This window comes from Hypomesus transpacificus, chromosome 24 (genome assembly GCF_021917145.1).
Source record: "Hypomesus transpacificus isolate Combined female chromosome 24, fHypTra1, whole genome shotgun sequence".
Taxonomy (NCBI): domain Eukaryota; kingdom Metazoa; phylum Chordata; class Actinopteri; order Osmeriformes; family Osmeridae; genus Hypomesus; species Hypomesus transpacificus.
Window position 1 is genome coordinate 4,617,148 of NC_061083.1, and position 21,354 is coordinate 4,638,501.

A 21,354-nucleotide genomic window follows, 5' to 3' on the forward strand; every position below is an offset into this window, starting at 1 on the left:
TGACATTTTTAAAGCATCTAAACAGGATGATGTTTTGAAAACCATGTTTTTGTCTCGTGTGACAAAAACTGTCCTTTTTTCTTCCTTGAAAAACTGTTAAATATAAACTGAATTCAGACACCGATTAACTTTCTTGTCACACCGTGTTTGGGAATGAAGTGGAGGCCCCTTGAGGCTCTGAACCCCCTTTGTTTGGTTGCCATGTTGCCCACACACCCCCGACCGCTCTCCTGGTATTTCACCCACACAATGTAACTCTGCAAAGCAGCAGTTGATAGGAATATGAATGCTATAACAACCTCTCACTAGATGGCAGGTGAAGCAGTCGACTAAGTGTGGTTCCTTAGCAAACTATCCTTGGGTGAAACAACGAAAGCATCTACTTGATATTCAGAGCACAACTTTATGTTGTTAAAGTAGGGAAAAGATTGCCTGTTGAATGAATCGGTTGTTAACAAAGTCCCAGAGACCAAAGAGGAGGTGGAAAGATCTCTTTAGAGCGATGAGAGATGTGAGTAAAAAAAGCCTGAGGCTAAAGGTTTTCCTGCACAAAAAAGTGATTCCTTTGTTTACATTATGTGTTTCTTTTTTTAAATGAGATAGCAAATTCTTTCTAAGGAGGAACTTAGAGCATCAAGAGGCAAACTGACATCAGTTCAAAGAAATTCTTGACTGATTTGGGAGCGTACTGTAAATGTACACTCAGAACAGGAATGCAGAAAGTGGGAAGGCGTCTTTTTAGCCTAACGTGGGCGTGAACCCTTGCCTCAACCGCGTATCCAAATTTCCATGGCAACCATGGGATCTTCTCCTACACACGTTTAACTTTGGCGCCGTCTTTGAAGTCCGGAGAAAGGCGTGTTGTCAGACCAAACATGCCTCGGTGAATCAAACCCTTCTGTCTCCCTCTCCTCTTTCTCCTGTCCTTCTATGAAGCATTTGGAAAAGTCAAAAATAAACACATACTATTTTGTGTGTTTCTATTTCAATCATTTGGCATAACTGTACATTTTACGAAGACTAAATTCAATCGGAAAAAAGGCTGCCATCATTGGGTCCCAGCAAGCCTGAGATATTTGGTGCTAACCTAAAGTAGGTTAAGCAGATTTGGTCCTCACAACACATGACGCAGATCCCCGTTTCTTACTGCTGGGCTTGTCCCCAAGCAGGGCTGATAATCCCTCCTGCAAACAAGCTGTCACTTTCACTCCCTTCTACAAATGCAGTACTTTTTACTGGAATGTAGGAGGGTATTAGCAGTCCTTCAGGACTTTCCCTCGCCTCGAGGATGTATGTGGTATGGTAGGTGACGAGGGGAACCAGGTTAGTCTGAATACACAACAACTTTGGAGCGCGGAGACACACGGACGCATTCAGACAACCACACAGATCTTCTCATCTCAAGGACAAAGTATTACAGTACTGCCCCAGAGATTGCTGTCCACCGCAGCTAAAAGAACTTGTGAACTACACCTTCTGTCGTGCACGCAGAGGATCCAGAGACTCAGCAAAGGCTCCATCCATCATACCTTCAAAGATACTCTCCCTCCCTCCTCACCCCCTCCCTCCTCAGCCCCTCCCTCCTCACCCCCTCCCTCCTCAGCCCCTCCCTCCTCACCCCCTCCCTCCTCACCCCCTCCCTCCTCAGCCCCTCCCTCCTCACTCCCTCCCTCCTCACCCCCTCCCTCCTCAGCCCCACTCCCTGCACCAAGATAACTTTATTTCCCCTGATAGAGAGCCCAGGAACAGCCCACGGCCCCCTGAGACAGGACAACCTTAAAACAAGAGCCTTCGGAACAGCTACCGGTTACTGCAATGTAACTGTAACTTTAGCTGTTATTGTCACTGTTACTCTAACTGTTCCTGTGATTGTAACTATAAATGTAACATTAAATGTACAGTACCTTGTCCTGTTACAACTGATAAAAAGCATGTACGAAAAGTGAAAGGCACTGATTTACCTTAAAAAGTCATTGTACTTTAGACATCATTATTTCACTGACGTCGGAGTCAGTTGTAGGCTAACTATATGTCTCACAGACATGTGTGAGTATTTATTGAATCAGTGAATCAATCAACCAATCAATCACTGAATCAACCAATCAATCAATAAATCAATCAATCACTGAATCAAACCATCAATCAGTCACTGAATCCATCTTTTGTTCCTGAAACATGGTTGAGAAGGTGTGTCACAAGAATGCTGTTACTGTTATTCAAACACCTGTTCTGCACTCTCTGGTTAAAGATTAGACCCCTGCTTGATGCAGAGCTGATAAAGTCTCCTGACAGACTCGCACCACTCTTAATGTTTGACAATGTGATAACACAATCTGTACTAGCATCCTGAGGTTTGTGAAATACCAGGACATCACCCCAGGATTGCATCAGCCTTCACTTAAGCATTAGCTGTCTGGTACAATTAATATAAATGACAATTACGACAATGACAATCTGTTTCCCATCAAACTGCATAAGCTTTTAAAGTCAAACCCACCCAAAATGGGCATTCTTGTTATGTAAAAAATCCAGAATTACAGGTTGGTTAAAGAGATTGTTCCTGTGTAGGATTAGGAACAGGCTTGAAACAGATGTTTGAATTGTCAACAGATGGAAAGAAGTTGTCAAATGACTTTTTATTCCTTTCTCAAGACTACCAGTCTTACACGATGAAAGTATCAACATTGGATTATAGCTAATCTTAGATCAAACACAAGGGGTGCATACATTTTTATATTTCCCACATCCAGTATATAGTTTTCTTTAATATCAATAAATATCCTGATGTCATAGTTCTGTGTACTCCCACAGCATTGGAGGATGAAACATGCATTCACACCACCTCGTCTGTTCTACATCCACCCACTGGAAGGGACAAACCTCAGGAATGTAATGAAATGTGTTTTCACCATGATCAGGATCCAGAGGTCATGCTGTTCAACGGGTTGTGGAATTCAAAGGCCAACTCTTAGTGCAGTTGGAGAAGATAAAACAGTAAGATCACCCGGCTACAGACATGCTGTACCTGCACATAGCTATGTTCACCACTTCAGTCCACACTAAATACCCACTAAGAACACTTATGTTAACCTTAGTAAACTTCTGTAAGATTTGTGTAAGCGGAGGTTTGTGACAGCATTACTAGCGGATGTGTAACCGGTGTGAATCGTTGAAACTCACTCCTCAGTGAGTCAGTGGGCCACCCGCGTCAACCACTAGCTAGCTTTTCTTTGGCGTAGTTGGTAGTGGTTGCGCTTGGAAGTCGAGAGGTGGCTGGTTCGACTCACCGTGGGAGTGATCATTGGCCAGATACCTCTGACAGAGCTTGCAAGACCACGTCCGTTACATACCCGTTACGGATGCAGAGAGATTTAATAGCAGAGTTGTAGTGTCGGGTCCCTCTGAAGTTGCCTTCAGAGAGCTTGCCTCTCTATGATGTCATGGAAAACCTGAATTACATTGTACCTTGGAATGTCCAATCCCACAGGGGAGCTAGGCCCGGGGTTCACAAACAACTATCGAATTAAAACATTTTCAGGTGACACATTTACATTTAGTCATTTAGCAGACGCTCTTATCCAGAGCGACTTACAATAAGTACAGGGACATGCTCCCCGAGGCAAATAGGGTGAAGTGCCTTGTGCCGGGAATCGAACCAACAACCTTCTGATTAATAGCCCGACTCCCTAACCGCTCAGCCATCTGACCCCCACACACACACAAACACACACAAGCACACACAAGCACGCACACAAGTAAACACATTACGTCCACATACACACACACACACACACACAATGCAACACCAGTTATCAATATAAAGTAAGTATATCATTCTGTATGTAAACAGAAAATATACAAATAAATTCATTCACTACAAATACACTCATTTTGGAGTCGATTTGTAGTGAATCCCACTGAGTCCCGTGGTAGTGTACCCACGTGTGTGTCTGTTTTCTTGTTTTCTCAACGTTTGAACGCTGTGTTTGTTACGAGAGCAGTCTGTATAAGAACACACTGCACCACTACGTCCTAGATGTTTCCGAGGGACTGCTTAGATCAGCAGAGCTGGAACCAGAAGCCCGTACCATTAACGAGACTACTCACTCTGAACTAATTGCCCCAGCACCGACACAGACGCACCACGCGTCAAAGTAAAGTATCGATTCCCACAGCATCACAAAGACAGCCAATCAGCATTCAATAGCACCCGATCATAAATTCGGCCGTGACGGGCTGTAAACAGAAGAAGGAAAGAAAAAAAAGAGGCTTACCCGAGTCTTTGTGGAGCAGGTGTGCCGAGTTGCAGTCCAAACTCCCCTGCTGCCCCGTATCACAACCAGCCCGCCAGACTCCCTTAGAATCCCGTTCCTGCTTGGGGATTGGCTCTCTCTCCTGCCTGGAGTATTCCTTCTCTGTGCCTGCCTCTCTGCTCTCCTCCTCCGCTCTCCTACTCCTCCTCTTCCCCCGCGATGCAGTGTCGGCAGCGGCCGGGGCTGTGGTGGGCGCTGGGTCCTCGCCGGACAGGGGGTGCTTCTGGAGGAACACGGCTCTTGTTCTGTGAGCAGGACACACACATGCAGCACCAGGGCCCCGGTTTCTCAGCTGCAGTATTGATGGACTGGCTGGGGGGATGCTCACACAGCAGGAATTCTCAAAACGTTCCTTTCACCCCTCCCTTCTCTCTCTCTCTCTCTCTCTCTCTTTCACACACACACACACACACACACGTACGCACTTACACACACTTGCACAGCTCTGATTCTTTCAGCCTCGACTTCAGATGCCAAAGTCCTGACTTGCCAGTTTAGCCTGATCAAAGACTCGCTGGGCTCCCCCATGGCCTGCCTGCCTGTCTCCCTGCCTGCCTGTCTCCCTGCCTGCCTGTCTCCCTGCCTGTTTGTGTGTATCTGTCTGTCTCCCTATCTGCCTGCCTGTCTGTGTGTGTTTGCCTGTCTGCCTGCCTGCTTGTCTGTATCTGCTAACTGATCTATGCACTGATCTATCTGGTTCTAACAAATACTTACCTGACTGACCACCAATTTGCTTGCCTTTGCACTGATGTAACCACTTTATGGTCGTTGTCAGACTGGCTGTAGATGTTGACACACATCTCATTTTCACTGCATGTTCACTGCAGCTTGCTCAGTTGTCCCTGCCTCATTTCATAAACAAGAAGGTGCTACTGCTTGTGTTTTCCTCCTTCTGCAGTTGTAACAGTGCTACATCCCCCCCCCCCCCCCCCCCCCCCTGAACTCTGAAAAGCTTGAATGTGTTAATATCAATGAACACAATGTGATTCTCCTGCCTTAGTTTTCTACTCAATGGTCCCTCTGCTGGTCAGCTAGAGAAAAGCATGTGTGTGTGTGTGTGTGTGTGTGTGTGTGTGTGTGTGCGCCTGCACGTGTATGCAGGTCTGTCATGTGCGTTCGACGCTGTACACTCAGCAAAGATGACCAGCGGTCTCCAAGGACAGGGTGAGGAGGGGCGGGGGTCTGTGACATCACTAAGACATCAGTCAGTTGAATTTAATTACACGAGTGCTCCGACCCGCCCAGCGAGCCTGGCTCGGCTGTGCTGACTAAGAAAAAAACTGCTCAGAGGAGTACGCCAGATGAGTGAATCATTTATGGGCTGAGATATCATGGGCTCTCTGAACAGTACAGTGAGAAGTGTGGATTTGAGACCTTCCCCCAGTAAGCTGGCAATCCCTGTGCACACATGCATACATGGAGACAGATTCATCATTTCAAATGTACGTGTTTAAAATGTACAGATATTCAATATCATCTGTGTTTTAAGTGAATAAAGATACCTCGAAAGCGTTTCAATCATTTTGACCAGAACTAATTATGATTTTTCATCGATTTCTTATGGTTTTATCGGATTCAAACTACAGTCAACTACAGTCAACAGACTGTCCAATCCATGTGCATTAGTAAGCTTGTAAAGCCAAGTTCCTCCCTGTAGGAAATCCAACACAGACTAGCTGCAGGACTGGAATGCTTCTCTTATTAAACTCTGAACGGCAGGACACAGAGACTGGCTATATCGACGTGGGCGGAATGTATCTCCTCTGCGCAATTACTCTTAAGCTATGGCAATGCTGATTCAAACTGGGCCGCAAGACTGTCTGTCTCTTCACCTTACGTAGCTCCTTACTAATCTTTTCCATTGATTGACTGTGAGCAAAAGCGCTCTCTTTTATTCTTATCGTATTTGGTTCATTCATGTTTGTGCATCCATTAGGTCAACAGTGCGGTTAGAAGCAGGACAACCGACAAAGAAAGAGAAAGAAAAGTAATTAAGGAGAATGTTAATGAAATACATATTGACCAAAGGTTAAAGAAATGACTTCATTACTAAATGCACACAAATCACTGAAAAAGGGTTTCATTGCAGTTTCCAGTCAAAAATACTTTATCCATAATCAACATCAAAATACACCATTATGGCTCCGGAACATTTCAAGGTGACAATGAAAGTATTATGAAAGTGAGTATCAAAACACCGTTACAAATCAGACCTTTAACACAACCTGAAATCACACCACAAGCCATAAATCTGTGTTCCCCATTTTTCTCTCAGGTCTTCAAAGCTGCAAACCTTCAAAGCTGCAACAATCTATAAGAGCTCAGTCCTGAGGTAGTGCTGAGTCCTGGGCTTCCCCTGGGGGGAGCTGGGCAGGCTGGGGGGTTGTCGGTCGTGGTCGCCCATACACACCGCCACAAAGAACAGCGTCCCTCCGATCACCAGCGCGAGCCCGGCAAACCAGCCGGAGAACATGGCCTCCCCAAACTCCCAGCGCGGCACCACATCTGGCAGGCCCTCGTTCCAGAACTCCACCACGGTCACGTAAGCCACGATGGAGACAGGGGCCAGGGTGGTGAGGCCCGACACCCAGGAGAGGAGCCCGCTGAGGATGAGCAGCCCCCTCTTCAGCCCCTGCCTCCCCAGGCCCAGCTCCACGCCGTCCAGCCCCGGGAAGGCCACCACCACGGCCAGCGCCCCGGTGCTTATGGACACCAGCATGAGGACCCTGGAGGCCAGCAGGTCCACGGGCAGAGCCATGATGGAATCGTAGGCCTTGCACTGCACCCCCACCTCCTCGGTGAAGATACAGGTGTGCCACAACCCCGAGTACCAGTTCTCCACCTCGTTCAGGTCTGAGTTCATGGTCTTCCACAGTGGGATGAAGGTGGTGATGAGGGTGGTGACCAGACCTCCGAAGGACACGAACAGAGCCGTCCTCTGCATGATTTTGGTGGTCAGGAAAACCATCTTCGGCCTCTCTCTCCCTGTATCTCACACGCCTCGCACGCTCTCGGTCTCTCTCCCCGGTGCTGCGTCCCAGTCAGAGTGCAGGTGGAGAGTGAGAGAAGACCGCCCCTGCCCTCCTCCTCAGGTAGCTCCCCCCGCCCGCCCGTCCACCCTACCCAGCATCTTAATCAAACGCACAGGAAGATAAGCCCAGCTCTGTGCCATTACAACAGACATACTGTTTTGGCGTCGTGATAAATATCGTTGCAGAGAACAATGGCCACTGTTTTTAAATGAAACCAGATATGTCCAGAGGGAATCTGGGGTCTGAGGGTGGACGTGAGTAGCCTCCGATGAATGAAACAGGAGCTACTTGGGCATGAAGCAACAAACAAGGCCAAGAACTCTCCCGGGGGTGGTAAGACAGGTGGTCAAAGTCTTTTAAGTCTGTCCACCACTACCTCTTGCAGTAATGATCATTTCCAATTATTTGCTGATGTCACTGGTGTGGCTTTATGAGTTTGGGTCATTACCGCAGTCAAGGTGTCCTTTTTCTCCTTTGAGAAAATCGGATGACCTGCCAGGTGTCTCAAGTGTCGAGACCATGAATGGTACCTTGTGCTCACAGCAATCCTGCTTACAAAGGAGCCAACACTTAGTCGAGGGTCTTCGGTGAGTTTTTAAGATATCTGATTTGTAACTGGCATTGAAGAAGAAACTTGATCTTGGTTGTCAGCCTTGTCTTCGTTAACTTGAACACATGAATGCAAAACATCCTCTTCGTGAGTACAGAAAGTAATTTAGGAGGTACAGAAGTTACAGGACAGAAGTTACAAAGAAGATTGGAATTAGCAATCCGATCACTCTAACAAACCTACAGCTGGGTGTGTATGCATTAATACCCCTTGCCTATATGACTGGAATGTTCGTCTCACATAGGAAGCATTGTGCAAGCTTATCACCCACACATCAGACTGTGGAAGCCCAAATTGCTGAAGGTCACTGCTAATAGGACAAAGGTCAAGGATGAACCTGTCCTGAATAAGCTTTGACTTCGGCCTCAACGGTTTTCTCGACCCCATGACTGACTTCAGATGCACCAAGACAGGAACCCATCTTGTCCACACACTGTTCATCAGATAAACAGTTCCTTAGTATTAGCAGCAGGTTCAACAGATTTGAAGACGTTAGCTCTGACACCTAACCTAAACGACTATCACTATCAGAAAGGCATGCTGCAGTAATGGCGGAACGACAGAGTCAGTTGGCCGGTGTGGCCGCGTAGGCAGGCACCGCCGTGACTCAGAGAATAGGCACCATTGTGCTAGACTTTGTCTTTTCACCATTCAGTTTCAAGCTGCTTCCATCAGTAGATATCAATCTTTTCAGACACAAACTCAATTTTACTTGGATCATTTATTTAAGGCATTGAATACATCAAGTGTATATTCATGAATAACATGTTGACAAAAGTAATAATATATATATATATAGTTATTATAATACAATAATACAAGTAGGTGAAATCATAACAGTATGCCTATAACCAATAAAACAGCCTACATAAAAAGGTACTGTACATACAGTACAAGTGTAACGTTACTATACAGGACATAGCCGTAGGCTGGGTTTGACCTTATATATCACATGAATGTAAAATAATGTATAAGGAGAACTATATATGAGGAAACAAATGCACAGGACACCTGGTGGTGTCTTGAGCAGAGACCAGAGGGAACTTTCATGCCAGTGAAATCTTCGGACAGAATTCTTGAGAGCTTGTCTGAGCCTCCACACGCTGAAACTCAATCGCTCCTCTCAGTTCTCTGAGATCAGAACTTTTCTGATCGATTAAAACAACCTCATAAAATCGTCCGCCAGCATGGATAAAACTCAAGGTCGCTGCCAAGATCCAAGGTCCAAAAGAACATCCAGACAGACAGAATCTGACCAGGAAGGAATGGAAGTGGTGAAGCATGGAGGGGCGAACAGAAACGGGAGGATACCGGCTCGTCCCTCTACAGTCCTATATGTCGGAGCCCATCTCAGCACACTGTTTGTCTGATATGTGCGTGGCCAGAGACTCGATGATGTCTAGCAGCAGCAGCTGGCTCAGGGACCTCAGGTTGGGAAGCTTGGACACCTTGGGAGGGGGGAGGAGAGCAAACCAAATCCAAACGTAAACAAACACTCGAGCACAGCCCTGGGATGGGGGCAGCGGCGGCAGCAACATGCTCATACGAAACCAAACAGGGGAGGGGGGGAGGAGGGGAGAAGGAATACAAATAAATAAAAATAAAGACCCCCAAAAAATAATAATCTTAACGTTAAAGTGAACTTTGCGAGGCTGCGTTAATGCTAGTGTTGCTATGTAAACAAAGTGCTCCGTCGTGTTTTCGTTGGTTCTTTAAAACAAACAACACTCCGATCGGCACTGTGACCCAACGACATGGGCGGGGGGATAAGGTGCTTGTTCAGCCGGCCGGGCTGTGAACTGTCTCTCCCTGAGGCAGAGAGAGAAAGGGTGGTCCACGGAGGGGTGAAGGGGGGGTCGGGTTCCCATTACGAGGGTCCGGGGAGGGGAAAGAGGTGGTGGGGAGGGGGGGGGTTATATCTCAGTTGCAGAGAGGGGGGGGGCAGCACCGCGCCAAGGCTCCAGAGACCAGCCCACCCACCTTGATGAACTGGTGGACGATGATGTGTAGGCAGTGCTTCTTCATGTCCAGGGCCTGGGTCTTGTCTGCAGCCTCCAATATCTGAGGGGAAGGGGGGGGGGGGGGGGGGGGGGGGGGGGGGGCACAGAGAGAGGGGGGTCTGAAGCAGCTGTCCTTCCCCGGGCTACATTCTAGGAGGCGGAGCCAGGGGCTTTGCCAGGGGGACGACCCATGACCAAGGTTTTTGAAGACAGGTTTTTACCACCACGGCGCAGAATCAGGACCAGGCGGCTCCGAGACGTCATCCCAGATCAGGACCACGTCAGGCCGATCGCAGAGAGGGCGCGCTCGGGTCGCATGCACAACCTGACACGTCGTCATGGCGACGACGGGACGTGCGTGCAAAAAAAGACCCCAAATGCATGTCGGAACCCAAACCAGATACCTGCAGGACGTTCTCCACTGTGACGTTCATCTCCAGGTTCTGCTTGCAGTAGGCCTGGAGTCTGTTGTTGGAGAACCCATAGTAATATGGAGCTGCAAACAGGTAGCTGACAACATGAGTGAAGGAAACACACAGCAGGAGTCTCAGCCAGGACACACACTGACGGAACAGACCATCAGAATAGGAGCCAAACTAAAAACGCAACAACCATTAATGCACCAATAAGTAGACGCTTTTATCCAAAAAAACCTACAGAGGGGAATTTGAACCTAAGTCAATGACCTGCAGTTAACTGCTCTAACCACTGAGCTGTTTCCCCTCCCCACGACAGGGATGTGAGTGGAGGGTGGTGGAGGAAGGTGGTGGTGGAGGAAGGTGGTGGTGGAGGGTGATGGGTGGTGGTGGAAGTGGGTGGTGGAAGATGGTGGAGGGTGGTGGAGGAAGGTGGTGGTGGAGGGTGATGGGTGGTGGTGGAAGGTGGTGGAGGGTGATGGGTTGTGGTGGAAGGTGGTGGAGGGTGATGGGTGTTGGAGGGTGGTGGTGGAGGGTGGTGGTGGAAGGTGGTGGAGGGTGATGGGTGTTGGTGGAAGGTGGTGGAGGGTGGTGGTGGAAGGTGGTGGAGGGTGGTGGAAGATGGTGGAGGGTGGTGGAGGTGAAGGATACAGGGAGTCTTCTGGAGGCATGTTGACGTCTCCGTAGTAGATGTAGCGCAGCATGGACTCAAAGGCCTGCTTGCTTGGCACCATCTCCCCGATGGAGATGTTCACCTGGCCGTCCTCTGGCATGAAGGAGCGGAACATGGCCTCAAAGTAACTGGAAATAATCATCATAAATAAGTTGGAGAAGGAGCAAGCGCCAACAGTCATTGCAGGTAAACGTTAAGGAGACTAGTGATGAATGATGTTAAAGATAAGATAAACGTGGCAAAAGAATTCTAAGCGTGCGATGATGTGAAAAGTTTCGATTCATTTCAAATGGTGAGGAAATCAAATGCATTGAAGTGAGTTTGTTTGGCTCTTATCGTTTTTTTTTTCAGCATTCACAAAGAATTTGACATGTTGCATTCTTCTGGTTGTTTGGCATGCATGCGGTAGCACACCAGTACGCATACAGTAGAATGCGAGTGTGCACTCAGCAGTATGACTGCGTACCTGGAGCGGGCGGCCAGTATGGCTTTGTGGGCGGGGCGCGGGTGTCCGTCCAACAGCAGGATGATGTCACAGAAGTCCAGGCCGCCCCCCTCCAGGTAGGCCTTCATGTCCTGGACCAGGGAGGTCCCTATGTCCACCGGCTGGTCCGAGTACACCCGAGGAGGAGGCTGCTGCTTCCGCCGCACGATCTCCACGATCAGCGCCGTGGAGAGCCGCTCAAACTCTTTGGTCATGATCACCTGGTTGAAGTGAGTCTCCTTCACCACGAAGTTCAGGCAGTGCTCCTGCGGGTGAAGACAGAGGAGAGGGTGAAGATCGGGGGGGAGAGGGGGGGGGGGGGTTCATCTTCTGGGGAGTTCCCTCCATCTTTACGGCTGGGTTTCTCCTGGAATGTGCTGACCTTCAGCTGGTCCAGCTGCAGCTTGTTGGCGTTCTCGCACACGCTCAGGACGTTCTGCAGGTCGACGGACGCCTCAATGTACTGCACGCACAGCTGCTCCAGACGAGACAGCTTGAAGCTCAGAGCCAGCTTGTAGACGTCCATGATCAGCAGGACGTCCTGGACGTGACCTAGAGGGCGACACGCCACCTTCCAGAGCAACTGCAGATAACGATCGGCAAAGTGTGCGCGTGTGTGTATGTGTGAGCGCTCACCTCGACGAGGGTACAGGATCTTATCCGTGTAGAGGAACTGCATGAGAACCTCGAAGGGCTTGGCCTCGGCCTCCCTGATGGACACCTCCAGGAGAGGCTGGGCCCCCGAGGGCCGGCTCACACACGGGAGGTCCCTGGGCCCTGGAGGGGGGCCCTCCTCGCTCTCCTCACAGCTCTCCGGCTTGTTCTTCTGTGAACGCACACACACACGCGCGCACGCAGGGGGGAGTCGACACCATGCACATTTGGAGGGGAAATTAGTTGCTGTTTTTGTTTGTGTTGCAGTGGAGGCGTGTCCAGACTGACCTGTCTCTGTCTGTCCCGAGCCTGCAGGATCTTCTTACGCAGCCACTGGCATCTCGCCGTCACTATGGCGATGTGACCCAGAACTCTCTCCTCCCTCTGCACGCAGGGACAGAGAAGGAGATGAAGAAGCTCTCCACAACATCCCCCCCCCCCCCCCAGCCTACATCCTCCCCTTCCATCACACAACGTGACAGACATGAGTACCCACCTCCCCCAGGATGAACTCCACATCACAGAACTGCCTGTTCTCCCAAAGCTTGCCATAGTCCTCGTGAAGGGTGCACCTGGGGTAGCATGAAAACTGCAGCCACATGGGGAAAATAAATAAAGAAGGATAGGTACATTAGATAAACACACAGATTAGACTGACAGATAGACAATTAGATGGACAGGCTGATATGCAGGAAACGTCAAGCCGATATCAGATTTTGAGGGTTTCTTCAGAGTTCAGACGGTTAGAAAGGCCCACCTGGAAGCGGTACATCTCGCCGCTCCGCACGTTATTGTCCACCGTGCCTCCGAAGACGTACATGGCGTTGTGGATGACGGCGGCGGCGTGGAACAAACGCCCGCTGGGCATCTGAGGAGAGGCAGAGAGAGGGTTAGGAGGCCTGGCGCTTCACAGACCCCTGCGGGAGGGCCTGGAGGGTGATCCTTGAAAAGTGACTGGAGGAAAAGAGAAAAGAGCAAAGCAGATGAGATCGGCGTTTGTGGGAGAACAGGCGTGAATGAGGCCCCCGTCCAACCCATTTGTCACAGTTTTAAAACCAGTGGTTAGTGACTTGTGTTCTGTGAACTTGAGGCTGGGCTCGTTGACAGCAGTCAGTTAGCCACACACACTACGGCTATGGGTCTGTAAACACGCTAACTAAACTTGTTTTCACCCCGTTAATGACCACATGCTCAAATTAGTGTGCCCTGTTCGTCGGAGCAGAAATGAAGACATGTCAGAAGAACACACGTTTGGGATTTTAATGAAGGTATTTTACCACAATTGACCCTTGAGATGAAGTCATCTCGTTTCCGAGGGGATCCTGGGAAGGGTTGAGAGAACAGTCGTACTTCAAAAAAAAAAAAAAAAGCATCGAATGCTACATAAACAGGAAACAGGTTAGTGACGACACTCCGCGAGTCATAATACACAGCCGGCAGAGCGGCATGGTACACAGCCGGCAGAGTGGCTGTGTAGGGGGCGCACCTCGCTGTCCAGGCTAGGCTGGACCACCTCCCAGCTCTGGGAGTCCACGTCGTAGCTGTGGAGCTCGTTGGGCAGCGTGTTGTCAGCCGCCCCGCCGAACACATAGAGATGGCGGTCGAAGGCCACCATGGTGTGGCCGTAGCGCCTCTGGGGCGGGGGAGGGGAGCCCCGCAGGAGGTGCTCCGTGGGGATGCGGGTCCACCTGAAGGGGGACGGGGCACAGGCTGGGTCAGACCACACAGTTAAACCTTCTTAAACCTTGATAAACAAGCTCACGTTTCACTTTAGACGTGTGTGTGTGTGTGTGTCCGAATAGCATGTTTTGAGTCTGTGTATTCCTGACTGGGAATGGGTTTCAGTCTGGTTTGGAGCTGGACTTAAGGACTCACATGTGGCCCTTGAACTCGAACTGGAAGAGGTTGTTGGTGATCTTGGCTCCGCTCTGGCCAGAAAACACAAACATCTTGTTCCTGCACACGGCCACTGGGAAGTTGCAGCAGGACGGAGGGATCTCTCCACTCTGAGCGATCTGAAACACACCGCGGCACATCCAATATCAGTGTTTCCCGCAGCACTTTTCAGTTAAGGCGGCCGCCTAAGCAACACACGCCTGCCGCCTTAACTACTTAGTCAAAAATAAAAAATGTATAGCGGTATCCGCCGTTGTTCTGGTTTTGACCCTTCCATTCCAAACTCTGATCAACACCAGTCTCCTTTCTCTGCAGAACGCATTGGTCTATCTATCGCACAAACTGATGTTTCGTGGGGTTGTTTTTGTAAAAGTGATGGAGGTGTGTGTTCCGAGTGTGTTCTCCTTCTCCGGCAGAATGTTCCGGACTCTCACCTCCTCCCAACAAGCATGCTCTCGGTCCTGGAGACTGATGGTCCACATGTCATTCAACCTGCAGACGGGGAACAGACAAAACGCTCGCCACATCAGAGACTACTGCACTCTTGTGGAATGTGGCAAACAATTGATTTCGTACTACCTGGCGTTCCCATCATAGCCAGCGAATATCCAGAGTTTATCACTGTAGACTGTAGCCCCGTGGGCTGACCTGGCCACAGGCAAACTGAAACACAGGGAAGGTCCCGTCACTGCCTGTTATAATGTTCAGGCATGGAGGATTAGGAAAACATGGCAAGATGTTCTTAATCTCTTACCTGCCCTCAACTTTCCACTCAGTCCACTGTCCTGTTGCGAATTTGTATTCAAAGAGGTCATTTTTGTTTTTCAAGTTGGAGTTGGAGTAGATATCGCCCGTATAACCCCCTGAAAACAGACAAAACATTACCACCAACAACAAATGTTAATTGCTACGCAGGCTGTGACATCCGAATGACTGCGCAAACTCACCGAATACAAACATGCTGCTGCCATACACCACCGCGGAGTGATGGTACCTGGGTGCCGGCGGGGTGCCCGTGGTGAAGGCTCTGCGACACAAATCAAGCGCAATACGTTAAGATTGTTCGCTGATATTGTAAAACGAGTATTTAGATGGGTGCATTCCATTCTTACCGACACCATGAGCAGTCTTTGACGTCAAAACGTAACAGATCGTTCAGCATGTTTTTCCTATGTGCCGGGTTAAGAACGTACAAGTAAAACAACACACCGGGTTTCAGTAGACATGTTGCGAACTACAGTAACGCTATCACAACAATGTTGTTGTCTTACCCATTGTCTCCCCCAAACACATAAATGGCATCCCTGTATGCCACCACGGTGTGTTTACTGCGCCTGTGTGACGTGAAGAGTTCATGGATTAATACATTGTGGCATGACCAAGAACATTCATCTTGCACTAGCTAGCGAAAGGAATGTCTTGTGAGATTAGCTGTCCAGATTACCTTGCCCCAACAAATTCGTCACACGGCGGGAGCCTTCTCCAACGATGAACGGTCTCGAAAGGGCCAAAATTAAGTGTCAGGTATTCCACGCTGTCCGAACAGCTGTGGTCGAAATCAACACTTGGGGCAACTTTGGATTTACAAGACATGGTTGTCGCAGGAAACCATCACGTTCAATCAGTCACACTGAGATGAGCAAAACAAGTCTAACGAATAAAGATCAGAAGCCGTTTGTGATGGTTTTGGTGAATTTGCTGCGAACTGCAAGGCATTTGGCATCAAATACTCCTCGAAAAAACTGTAGCAAAACACAACCAAGACATTACAATAGGAAAATATTAGCCTAGCTGTTAGCTAGAAACTAGCTAGATTTACAACGCAACAAAACGAGTGACAGCGAAAGGGAGCTATCTAGGCCAGCTAACGTCACCCTATCTAAGTCTGCTTTATAGTATGATAAACTTATTACAGTTCATTTTGTTTAAAACTAGCTAGCTATCTTTGTTTTAGTCGTTAGTGTGTGTTCTAAAGCATAACAAGAACGGTCGTCCACCCACGCCCCTAAATGATTGCTGGAAATTGTAGTTTATCAAGAACACCTTCCAATTCACGAGGCTTTAACAAGAACCACAGTTCCCCTTCACCTAATTCCTTCCTGGTACAAAACCACAGAATAAGTAGCGAAGGAAATATTTGACCAATCACTATAAGGAAAGTGATCAGCTGTTTTTCTTTCTGCATAGTGTGTACGGTCGCCCCCTACTGGTATACAATGTAGACATGCTCCCAAAGTATCTTAAAGTTGTTCCAAAAGTTAAATAAGGATAATCCATTTATTATGTATTTCAACGTTTCATATACAATCTTGAAAAACACAACAGAGATTGAGGTGTTTAATTTGTCTTTACTTGTTGAAGACACAGAGAGATTATCGATAGAAAAGATTTGCATGAGTGTGAGGAAATTCCTTATTTGACCTTATTTGGCCCAATAAAAGAGGTTCTTGCATGTTTATTCTTGATCAGCATTGTGCTACCATCAAAAACGATCTAACATCAATAAAAATAAGAAGTTAAACCCCACTCAACACCAATATGTTTTAAAAGGGGAAAAAGGTACTTTAAGGGATACTTATCACCATGTGTTTCAGATTGTGAGGTCAACTTTCTAGCACCCATCGGAAACATTTTATTTTTTAAAACAGGTAAATGGAGTCAATACATTTGACATTAAACAAAAACAAAAGTTCACAAACCCACGATTGAAGACGCAGCCATAACACAACAAACATAAAACACAGAACTAACGACATTCACACTGTGACAGCCTGTTCCAATCCCCCTTCACATCACTGTCACAAACACTAAACACTTCTCCTGAACACTTCTAACACCTCATTCTCGAATAGTGAATTGGCCCCTTTTGATCAGGTCTCTGATCACCAGTTGATGAGATCTCTCACATGGCCCCACAGCCTGGTGATCCACAGGTTGACCCCTAGCTCTGTCAAGTATTGCAGTTCTGGAGTAAGCATCTTCCGGCACATCTTCCGGTAGGCCTTGTCCACATTCTTCTTCAGGTTGTAGCCCATGATAGACTTCTCACCGATAGGCTGCCAGGGCTGCATGGCAGTTTCCTGGATACTCCCCGCCTCCACGGCGTGGCCGCCCTCAATGCACATGGCCGCCATCTCGGCGTTCCTCCTCTTCAACTCGGCCACGTCGTCTGCCATGCGCTTGTGTCCGTACGCCTTTACCTTCCTCCAGAAGGTGGCGTTGAAGTGTCGGTAAAGCTTCCAGTCGACGGCGTTCCACTCGCGGGCCTTGGCCCTCAGCTCGGGGGTGAGTTTGGACACGGTGGAGCCTTTGCGAGCGTTGAGTTTGAAGAAGAGCAGGTCGTCCATCTCCCAGCAGAGGGCGTCCTTGAGCAGGATCAGGGACTCCTCGAAGTGCTCCACCAGCATGACCAGGTGGAAGCGCTCGGAGATGACCCTGATACCCTCCTCCACTCTGGGATCGCCCGGGGCCAGAGTGTTGTCCTGCCCAAAGTCAAAGAACAGCAGGTTCTTGAGGTAGAAGGAGTTGAAGCCCTCCGGGTCAAAGTAGTGACGAGGATCACGCAGGAACTCGGCCAGCTTGTCTTCGCCCGGAATCTTCCACGTCAGAGGCACCAGACGGCCAAAATAGTGGAAGGAGGATTCGAAGAGCTCGGCTGGCTCTCTGAGGATGGTGACGTAGGAAGTGTCTGTGGGGAGCACTCTGGCCACCTCAGGGGCATTGAAGCGCATGTGGTTACACATGATGTTAAAGCACATCCCAGGTCTGTAGTCCCTCACCTGGGAACGCTGGAAAGACGAGGGGTAGAAGAAGTCATTGCGGCTGTCGGGGAAGGCAAACTTGAGCCTGTGCTTCTCTCCGAAACGGAAGAGGATGTTGAGAAGCGTGCTGCTGGCCGTCTTGTGGGTTTTCATGAACAGGATGTCCACTTTGGGAGTGCAGAGGCTGGCCTGTCCCGGGAGACGCTGGGAGCTGTTTGTGATTGACGAGGTGTGTGGTGGGGTGGGACGATGCGCACAGGAATAAGGCACAGGAACCCTAAAAGATAAAGAGAACACAGTATCTAGACTCAAGCCACCATGTCGCTATAGTAACTGTACACTGCACATCTATAACCAGTACACAGAATGTCATTGGGAAGACTTCTGGGTTGGAAAAGGTCTTACTCTGGAAGGTTGAGGTGGACCTGAGGAGCAGACAGGCAGTAGAGCAGGATCATGCAGCTAGTGAGAAGGGTACCCAAGACCAAGCCTTTACACACGGACCTCCACTGTCTTCCCTGCTTGACAACCATGGTCAGAAGTAACAGACTGTCTGGAGGAGAAAGTTGAGAGAATAAATATTTCAAATGTTTTGTAAGGATTATTTATCAAGGTGAAGGGGCTGAAGCCAAGTTGATGTGTTTGTCTGATTACACCGGGGTCTCATGTGTCCAATTATTGTATTCAATGATGCCTACGGCTGTTTAAACTCTTAAACTGGGAGTGTGTTTACCTAGGCAAATACATACAGTTCTTAAAGCACATGCAGATGAGATGAACCTGAATATAAGAGATGAGAGATGAGATCAACCTCAGTGAGAATAGTGTATTGACTTAATGTCATTATTCCAATTGTGCTGACACAATAGTTATACCTGTTATCTGGTGTACCTTGTCTTCCCATGCCATCCATCTCTTTGTTTAATATTGCAAGACAGTGGAAAGTGATCCTTCCAACCCCGGCTACTCTCGTTGTGGTGTGTAATGAGATCTGTACAGTGTCATGCCTTACTCAGCATTAAAAAGTAACATGGAAGACACACTGAAGCACAGCAGGGAGTCAAGATCCTACACCAATCAATAAAACATCTTCTTTACCGTTAAAGCTACAAAACAAAATCATTTTATTGATCCTGTAAACAAGCCAAGTCAGAGAATACCCTTTTGTCAGACGAGTTAATCTACAAGAACAAGTAAAACATGTTGTATTGACGTCAATCAATTTGCGTGTGAACAGACGACTCATTTTGCTCTAAAAGTTGTCTGCCCCAGATATCGGGTAAAAGGCCTGTGTTTTCTCATTCTTTGTCTCTGACCGTGAAGGGCTCTTTGTGGGGGCGTGATAGGGAGCTTTCTCCCTGCTCTGAGCCCAGCGAGACAGAAGACACTGAAGAGCTCGTCTGGATACAAGGTGCTTGACTGGAGCGCTGCCTCTATAAGCCCTCAGTATGGCGGGCCCCCCGGGGGGCCAATAACAAGCACCTGCCATCAGACTGTTTACCTTCCTCTCTCCTGATGAGGGTGTTGCTTACCTGAAGACCCATTCACCATTAATCCTTTTTTAATTGTGGTTCGTTTTGGTATAGAGCTTAATTGTGGTCATGTTGCTTTGCCATGTTTTTGAATGTGTCACTCAATAACTCAATTTACTCTGTGGTTCCTGCTAAGTAATAGCAGGAACACAATATGTGAGTTATAACATAAGCATTAATTATAAATTGTAAGCTCTAACTTTCAGGGGCAAAAGTGCATGTTGACAGTTTCATCACAGACAGTGATTGTACAGTAGATAAACCTCAAACAGAAACTTTTCTGGCTAGAGAATTCACAAAAATAGTTTTAAGCTAATTTATTTTCCTACTTCCTACGAACTGACACATAATAATGCCTAATAACCTGATAATTTGATGCAAGTACATAAAACAAACATACGTACGTTTTACCCCACTGCTTTCCTTCCACCACTCCGAACATATAGGGACGCCAACAGACACTTTACCCTCTGGCGCAGTAATAATCGTTCAGTCCTCTGATAGCTGTTGCTCCACCAGATGCATAGCTCTGAGTGGACAACCCTGGTATCTGCCCCTGAGCCACTGCAGTCTCAGAGAAGCTATCAAGTCCACTGGTGGCCAGATCCTGAGACAGACATGTCGTCAGGAGTCTCACCCAGTCCCTGCGCTCTCCTTATCATTCATGCAACTTTGCAAGATCCATTCACCCGGCAGGTGGTTTCTCTCTTTCTCTCTTCCCCCCTCCCTTCCTCCTTTCGTCTGTTCATGCAGAGCGCTCGTTTAGGGCCTCCTCCTCCTCTGCTTGTTCTATTTTCAAAAACGAGGACTGACCCAGCACCTCTGAGAGGCTCAGACAGTCACCTGTGACGTCAGCTTCCCCTTGTCAAGGGACTCGCGCTTGTCAGTGTGTGTGTGTGTGTGAAATGAGAGATGGCCCGGCGGGGGGGAGGAGGAGAGAAAGAGAGAGAGAGAAAGTAAGAAATGAAGGCGAGAGGGTGTAGCTCTATGGCCCCTATTCTCTGTCTACACACAGGCTGCTATTGAGAGCGGACACTGAAGTCTGAGCTGCAAGCTGATCGCAAGCAGCAGAAAAGGAACAAAGGTCCAAACCGAGTCACAAAGGCCTCAATTGTGACATTCGATATAGAATCTTACAGTCGTGCTCTGAAAGCATAGTTATGAAGCAGATAAAGCATGTTCATGGTAAAAGACAGTTTGTTACATACGACTGTAAAACATCGTAGTAAAGCAGAACAGTTGTTTTTCTATGGATGAAGTTTGCAGATGTACACATGAAATGGATGTTGTATTTCCCGCCGTGGATTTGCTCTGACTTGTAGTCTCTGTAGGCGTAATCGTGGGAATTCGATAATGTATTTTAAAATCCGAGTCATATCATTGCTTGATAGTGGGTTATCATTAGACAACCATCTGGAGTATGTCCTGTAGTCTGGATATTTTTATCTATCCTTTAAAACTGCACACATCCATACCACAACAGTAGGATTGTCAATGGAGAGTGTAAAGATAGACCTCCAGCTAGAGACTGATGAGTTAATTTGGCACTGGGAGCAAGGATGCAGCAATATGTGGTCATACACCCCTGGTCAACAACATGGTTGGAGATGGAGGGAGGGTCTCATTCCTCACTGTTGTCCTCTCTCTGCACCAGCAACCCAGCATCACATTGGTCGTCTCCCCACCCCAGCGTCCGGCAACAACACTCAGGCTATTGTTGAGCACCCCTTAGTGCCAGGCTGAGCCCCGGACTGGGCGGGCACGCAGGGAATGCAGACGAGGCACGCGGCAGGGGGCGTCGGCCCCACCAATGACTGAGGAGCGAGGGGGTGCATGACTGGCCTGGCCCCTGGCCCATTGAGATCACAGCTTCATCACAGGGGCCCAGGAAGGCGGGGCTTTGTCGTCATCACCGCCCACCTGACCCTGATTCCGACCAATCACTCAGCCTCCCACACACTGACTCCACGGCGACCTCGACCT

General features: G+C 48.5%; 3 protein-coding genes across 5 annotated transcripts; all 3 read right to left on the reverse strand.

Moving 5' to 3' along the window:
- Positions 1-6,613: 6,613 nt before the first annotated feature.
- On the reverse strand, positions 6,614-7,281 carry cldn26 (claudin 26). The gene has a single exon (XM_047048499.1). The coding sequence runs from the start codon at positions 7,279-7,281 to the stop codon at positions 6,625-6,627; it is 657 nt and encodes a 218-aa protein (XP_046904455.1). The 3' UTR covers positions 6,614-6,624.
- A 1,382-nt stretch (positions 7,282-8,663) lies between these two features.
- lztr1 (leucine-zipper-like transcription regulator 1) lies at positions 8,664-16,167 on the reverse strand. The gene is made up of 20 exons (XM_047048488.1): positions 15,523-16,167; positions 15,350-15,412; positions 15,191-15,247; positions 15,026-15,105; positions 14,833-14,941; positions 14,658-14,741; positions 14,513-14,570; positions 14,058-14,197; positions 13,669-13,870; positions 13,460-13,504; positions 12,940-13,050; positions 12,679-12,771; positions 12,471-12,566; positions 12,165-12,354; positions 11,911-12,080; positions 11,511-11,794; positions 11,023-11,172; positions 10,360-10,465; positions 9,936-10,016; positions 8,664-9,403 (listed from the first exon to the last, which is right to left on the reverse strand). The coding sequence occupies exons 1-20, from the start codon at positions 15,669-15,671 to the stop codon at positions 9,287-9,289; spliced, it is 2,385 nt and encodes a 794-aa protein (XP_046904444.1). The 5' UTR covers positions 15,672-16,167; the 3' UTR covers positions 8,664-9,286.
- Positions 16,168-16,381: 214 nt separating this feature from the next.
- On the reverse strand, positions 16,382-20,230 carry gal3st1a (galactose-3-O-sulfotransferase 1a). Of its 3 annotated transcripts, XM_047048494.1 has the most exons (5): positions 19,776-20,230; positions 18,715-18,830; positions 18,573-18,619; positions 18,245-18,392; positions 16,382-18,116 (listed from the first exon to the last, which is right to left on the reverse strand). In XM_047048494.1, the coding sequence occupies exons 2-5, from the start codon at positions 18,750-18,752 to the stop codon at positions 16,961-16,963; spliced, it is 1,389 nt and encodes a 462-aa protein (XP_046904450.1). In that variant the 5' UTR covers positions 18,753-18,830; positions 19,776-20,230; the 3' UTR covers positions 16,382-16,960. The 3 variants fall into 3 exon arrangements, with proteins under 3 accessions (XP_046904450.1, XP_046904451.1, XP_046904452.1); XM_047048495.1 differs by lacking the exons at positions 18,573-18,619; positions 18,715-18,830 and having other exon boundaries at positions 18,245-18,388; positions 19,776-20,229; XM_047048496.1 differs by lacking the exons at positions 18,573-18,619; positions 18,715-18,830 and having other exon boundaries at positions 19,776-20,228.
- Between the last annotated feature and the right edge of the window lie 1,124 nt (positions 20,231-21,354).